Source organism: Microcebus murinus, chromosome 16 (genome assembly GCF_040939455.1).
Source record: "Microcebus murinus isolate Inina chromosome 16, M.murinus_Inina_mat1.0, whole genome shotgun sequence".
Taxonomy (NCBI): domain Eukaryota; kingdom Metazoa; phylum Chordata; class Mammalia; order Primates; family Cheirogaleidae; genus Microcebus; species Microcebus murinus.
Genome location: NC_134119.1, coordinates 45,345,572 through 45,351,913, shown reverse-complemented (window position 1 = coordinate 45,351,913; position 6,342 = coordinate 45,345,572). Strand labels below are relative to the sequence as shown.

At 59.1% G+C, this 6,342-nt stretch overlaps 1 protein-coding gene across 1 annotated transcript; it reads left to right on the top strand.

The window, feature by feature from the left end:
- Positions 1-2,574: 2,574 nt before the first annotated feature.
- CD93 (CD93 molecule) lies at positions 2,575-5,731 on the top strand. The gene is made up of 2 exons (XM_012739206.3): positions 2,575-5,321; positions 5,612-5,731. The coding sequence occupies exons 1-2, from the start codon at positions 3,241-3,243 to the stop codon at positions 5,634-5,636; spliced, it is 2,106 nt and encodes a 701-aa protein (XP_012594660.2). The 5' UTR covers positions 2,575-3,240; the 3' UTR covers positions 5,637-5,731.
- The last annotated feature ends 611 nt before the right edge of the window (positions 5,732-6,342 follow it).

The window sequence follows — 6,342 nt, the reverse complement described above, 5'->3', positions numbered from 1 at the left end:
ACCTTGACAAAGATCTGGGAGTCAGAGTGGCTAACAAGCTGTAAGTCACTCATGCAGCCCGTATGAACACCAAGTAAGCAGCAGGCTGGGCGATCCTGCAGATCTCAAGTTAGCTGAGGAATCTAGCCCTGAGCTGCACAGACAAAGGGCTAGACCCGAAGACAGGCTCCCCTCTGAGTGGACGCTGGCTGCACACAGCCCAAAGCCAAGCCTGCCAGAGAGTTTTCATAGAATGTTCGGGAGTCATTTGCCTGTGAATAAATGTTGAGAAATATAGCTGCTCCCAGGTAGGGGTCAACACTGACCCTCACCAAGCCCAAATGTATGGCCAGCTACATTGGCCGGGAGCCAGGACACCAGCCTTCCCACGTTCCCTCACCCCTGGCTACCTCCCCAGCTCTGGTGGGGAAGTCCTTCTGCACACCTGCCCCTGTGCCCTCCACCCTGCTCTACCCGGCACCAACAGCGGTCTGACCTGGACCTTCAGCACCTCCTCAATCGGTGGCCTCTAACCCAGGGGCCAGCCCAGTCCAAGTTGCTGTCCCTGGGCCTGGGAACCTGTGGCCACCTGCTGAGTGGTCCCCCCACAGCACTTGGGGTTCACACTGTACATGCAGGGCTCACGTTGCCCTCAGCACCTCCCCACGGATTTCAGAACATAGCCCCACACCCTCATCATTTGGGCTGCAGGACTCCCCTTCCCCTGCGTGCTCCCCCCGCCATTCCCCCTCTGCAGTCTTCCAGTCCTGCACCCACGCCCTTGTCCTTGGTACGAGCTGCTCCCCCATCTGGACACCATCCCACCTTTTAGCTACCCAGATTCCAGCTTTATCATTTTCCTTCCCCAGAGGAGCTTTTCCTAACTGCCTACTCCCCAAGCAGGTCACGACCCTGCAATGACCTCTCCAAACACCCTGGACTCCTCCCCGTGTTGCCTGCAGTGAAACATCAATGCCGCGACTTGTTCAAATCTTCCACTCTGATAGACTTTGAGGATGGTGGGGCAGTAGTTCCCTCCTGGAGTCCAGCTCCTAGCTCAGCGCATAGTAGGACCTATATTAAGGGCTGCTGGAGGGATGCATGGATGGACCTTCATAGGACCTCCGAGGAGTGCAGGGAGGACACTGTGGCTTCCATGAGAGGGTCCCAAAGGACTGAGGCGCATCCTCTGAGCAGTTTCCAGCTGGAGTCTGGGGTGGGCACCCTACCTACCGGGGAGGGTGGGGAGGCAGGGAGCCAGCGAGCTCCTAGCCCCCTGACACCCCAACTCACATCTCTTGGAGGCTGGCACGACAATTGCTGGTGTCACGCCCAGTGGCAGTGCCCTATGACTCTCCACCCGAGCATTTCCTCTGGTGTATCCAGCCTTGCCAGCAGACCAGAGGCGCCAAATAGCTGCCCCGTGCAGTAAATTCTTATAACTGTAGTTGCCCTGGCATCCATTTTGAATGGAATTTGGACCATCTCCTACCAGAAGCAGGGCTCAGCGCCCTTGACAGAGTTTCCAGTTCTCTGTCTCTGTCTCCTCCCGGTTCCTCAGCGTGGTTGGTCCAGATATAATATCCGCCTTATGCAGCCGCCTCCTGGTGACCAGCAACCTGTGGGACAGCTGGATGCAGCCTGGCTGATGCTCCCCACGTGGACTGCCCAGATATGCCACGATGCCACCTCTCAGTCACAGTGGAACCCCATGGAGCTTGCCCCTGCCCGTGCCGAACCTATGTCCCCAAGGGAACCTGCTTGGGAAAGCCCTGAACCCCAATACAGGCGGTCCCTCTCTCTTCCCCTTTGCTCGCTACCTGTTGGTTGGGCTTGAGCATCCCGATGGCTCCCCACTTCCCGCTGCCTCTGAGCGGTTGAGGGGGGCCTCCATCTCCTCTCTGGGCCCTGTAAGTGACATGCTGCTTCTGTTACTTCCCGTGTTTTCTTGTTTCAACTCCCCATGTCCCACCTGACCGACTCACCTGAGCATAATTCTCCTCTGCCAGGTCTCTCTAGAGACTGGCTATCGTAGTAGGCGTCAACTGCACACGGGTCAGACCAGAGCCACAAAGGCGTCCACCTGTATGCACAGGCTTCCTGTGAGAGGTACACCTGGCCAGGTGGGCAGGGCTAGAGCTTATAGCCACCCTGCTGAGAGAGACCTCAAGACCCATTTAGAGAGAAGCACAACCAGCTGCCGGAGAGCTGCCTGGCGCTGAGGTGTGGCTGTGGCTCTAGCAGTCCCTGGGCCACCTGCCTGCTCTGCAAATTGTCATGGGCCAGCTCCTTCCTCACCTGTTCCACTTCCCTTCCCAAATAAACTACCCACCCCAGATCCTTGTCTCAGGGTCTCCTTGTGAGGGACCCCAACCCAAAGCAGCCCCGACGAGCAGATGTCTGTGGCTGCAGGAAAGGAACCCTTTGATTTGAAGGCTTCTGATGAGTCGTGGTGTCCCAGGAGGCCTGCAGTGGCTCTGATCTTCATTCCCTGCCCAGAACTCTGGCCCTTCCCAGTAATTCTCTGCCGGGGGAGGCAGGCCTGCAAACCCAGGGCCGTGACACCAGAGACATTTTTGTTTTCTTTTCTTTTTGGTGCTTTCTGTGACCCTGCCACCTCACAATGCAATATTTGCACTCTGAAATCCTGAAAACTGCCAAATTTCACCCAATTTGGTTTAATTTCTCAGAGAGCTTGGCATTGTGTTAGCAACCCAGACATTCCCACGGCCCGGTTCCTATTTAAAAACTGACTATCTATTTAAAGTTCATGATGGGGGGAATAAAAGAAAAAAGACTCCCAAAGCCAACAAGGGGAACATGAGATAGGCAAAAGAAAAATCCAGTTTGCTTCTAAAAAAGGCTGGAAATTATAACCATCCACGGCCTTGTGTCTTAAGTCTCAGAATTTTCCCCCCCTTTCTGTTTTTGCAAACCAAAAGGGAATTTTATTATGGGTTGCTAAGTGAGCTGTCTCAAGTTCCTAGCCCCCAATGTCTTTGCTCGCTCAGTAGCTAGCCGTTTCGGTTCCTCTTGCGGATGGGAGAGACACGGAACCGGAGGAAAGCAGGCGGTGTCCCGGAGCTGTCCCGTCTTCCTCCACGCCACTGCGTTTCCACAGCGCTGAGCCAGGGGCCCGGCAAAGCTGCCTGGCTCCTTTTATGAACAACAAAACCGTGATGAAGGCAACAGGAGTCAGAAAACCATTCATTGCAGGAAGCCCCAGTATCCGGTGAGAAATAAGAAATACAACAGCACAGGATGCGCCTTGGGTCAGGGGGACGTGAGCAGCCTCTGTGTCCTTCTCTGTGCTGGAGCAGCTGCCGCTCAGCCCTCGGCTCCCCTCAGGGCACAGCTGGGGACCCAGATAGACGCTCCAGTCGCTGTTATCACCTCCGCCGAGGCGGACGCAGAGGTGGAATGGCCACCGGCCCGCTGCTGCTGCTGCTGCTGTTCCTGGGCCAGCCCTGGGCTGGGGCCGGAGACGACAGGGACCCCGTGGTCTGCGCGGGGACCGCCTGCTACACAGCCCACTGGGGCAAGCTGAGCGCGGCCGAGGCCCAGAGCAACTGCAGCCAGAAGGGGGGCAACCTGGCCACAGTGAAGAGCGAGGAGGAGGCCCAGCACGTCCGGGAAGCCCTGGCCCAGCTCCTGCGTCTGCTGCAGGAACCCCTGGCCGTGAGGATGGGCAAGTTCTGGATCGGGCTGCACCGAGAGAAGGGCAAGTGCTTGGACCCCAGCCTGCCGCTGAAGGGCTTTAGCTGGGTGGGCGGCGGGGGGGACACGCCTTACGCCAACTGGCACAAGGAGGTCCGGAGCTCGTGCATCTCCAAGCGCTGCGTGTCCCTGCTACTGGACCTGTCCGTGCCGCCCCCCGCCGGCCGCCTCCCCAAGTGGTCAGAGGGCCCATGTGGGAGCCCCGGCTCGCCCGGAAGTAACATCGAGGGCTTCGTGTGCAAGTTCAGCTTCAAAGGCATGTGCCGGCCCCTGGCCCTGGGGGGCCCAGGCCAGGTGACCTACATCACCCCCTTCCAGGCTGTCAGCTCCTCCCTGGACACTGTGCCTTTTGCCTCTGGGGCTGATGTGACCTGTGGGGACGGGGACGAGACTACGAGCCATTATTTCCTGTGCAAGGAGAAGGACCCCGACGTGTTTGATTGGGGCAGCTCGGGCCCCCTTTGTGTCAGCCCCAAGCACGGCTGCGACTTCAACAACGGGGGCTGCCAGCAGGAGTGCTTCGAGGGGGGCGACGGCTCCTTCCGCTGCGGCTGCCGGCCGGGGTTCCGGCTGCTAGACGACCTAGTGACCTGCGCCTCCCGGAACCCTTGCAGCTCCAGCCCGTGCAGCGGGGAGGCCGTATGTGTCCCTGATCCTCAGGGGAAAAGCTACGCATGCCGCTGCCCCCAAGGCTTCCAACTGGACTCGAGTCAGCTGGGCTGTGTGGATGTGGACGAGTGCCGGGACGGCCCCTGTGCCCAGGAATGTGTCAACACCCCTGGGGGCTTCCGCTGTGAATGCTGGGTGGGCTACGAGCCGGGCGGCTCTGGAGATGGGGCCTGTCGGGATGTGGACGAGTGCGCCCCTGGCCGCTCGCCCTGCGCCCAGGGCTGCACCAACACCGACGGCTCATTCCATTGCTCCTGCGAGCAGGGCTACGTCCTGGCCGGGGAGGACGGCACCCAGTGCCAGGACGTGGACGAGTGTGCGGGCCCTGGGGACAGCCCCTGTGACAGCCTGTGCTTCAACACACAGGGCTCCTTCCGCTGCGGCTGCCTGCCGGGCTGGGAGCTGGCCCCCGACGGGGTCTCCTGCACCATGGGCCCTGCGTCCCTGGGACCACTGGCGGGGCCTTCCCAGGAGGAGGACAAGGGAGAGAGAGAGGGGAGCACCCTGGCCCCCGCCGCAACGCCCAGTGTCACCAGGGGCCCTGAGGGCACCTCTGAGGCAGCACCCACCTCCAGCAGGCCTTCCCTCCCACCCAACGGCCCCCTCACCTCTGCCCTGCCCGAGATGTTGGCTCCCAGTGGGCCCCCTGGCGTCTCGATGGAGCCCAGCACCCGCCACCCGACGGCCACCACTGGCCACCGTGACTCTGCAGATGGGGATTTCGTGGCCACACAAAGCGATGACGGCACTGACGGGCAAAAGCTGCTTTTGTTCTACATCCTGGGCACCGTGGTGGCCATCTTGCTTCTGCTGGCTCTGGCTCTAGGGCTGCTGGTCTACCGTAAACGGAGGGCGAAGCAGGAGGAGAAGAAGGAGAAGAAGCCCCAGAGCGCGGCGGACAGTTACTCCTGGGCCCCAGAGCGAGCCGAGAGCAGGGCCACGGAGAACCAGTACAGGTAAAGGCGCCCCGAGGACCCCGGGAGAGGGAGTGGGGCAGCAATGGGGGGAGGGGGAGACCCCGGCCACAGTACAAAGAGGCGGAGGCCAGGAGCCCACACAGGGTCCCCACAGATGACCAACGACAGGCGCCAACCCCTCCAGCGCCCCTCCTTCCCCCCCACCACTCAGCACAGGTCGCCACATCTGCAGCACGCACGGGTGCCTGTGGGGCTTTCTCTGAGGGTCCAGATGTGCACGTGGCTGGGGCACAGTGGCTCCCAACACTGTTGTCTTTTGTTCCCCACAGCCCGACACCTGGGACAGACTGCTGAAGGCGAGGTGGCCCCAGGGACACTTAGAGGTGGCAGCCACCATCCTCAGAGCTTTGAACTCCCCGGTCCCAAGGGAGGACCCACATCTTTGGAAAGACTGGACCAGAATCTCAGCAATCATAAACCTTCTCCTACGAGCCTGGCGATTTGGAATGTGCAGGTATTTTCCACACGTGTGTGGTGTTCCAGAAGTGGAAGCCGTGTGTTGGCCTGCCCGTTGTGGGGATTTTGTGAATGTTAACGATTCTCACTCCTTCTCCCTTTTCCAATCCCAATGTGACTGCTTCTGGATGGGGTGAGGAGTGAGCGCTAACGGGCTCCCTTGGAGCTGGCTTCTCTGCTCACTTTTCCCATCTAGGAGGAAACGGCAGATGCTAGTGCTCATTAGGATTGCTGTGATTTGTTCCTCTTCCTAGCTAGAAACTAAGTGAACCAACTATTTAATTAGACAAGAGGCCTCCTTCTGCTTGTCAGAGGGATCGGATTCTGGACATACTCATTGGCATGCATGCTTTCCCCAGCACAAGCCCTGCTGCTCGGATTTTGTTGAAATCCTCCGGGATGACCAGAAGTGCAATTAACTGCTTCGGCAGCAGATAATTGCTTAGGCAGCAAGGAAGCAGGACGTTTCAAAATCACGTTCCCTAGTTCTTAAGTTTCTAATAATCTTGGGTTTATTTGCGATCAGGGTTTGAAAAGTTTCTTT

Bases quoted from the DNA above. Each gene is read 5' to 3' on its own strand.
- CD93 (XM_012739206.3), top strand. From the start codon at position 3,241: ATGCGCCTTGGGTCAGGGGGACGTGAGCAGCCTCTGTGTCCTTCTCTG. The intron at 5,322-5,611 runs GTAAAGGCGCCC...TGTTCCCCACAG, and splicing joins GCCACGGAGAACCAGTACAG to CCCGACACCTGGGACAGACT.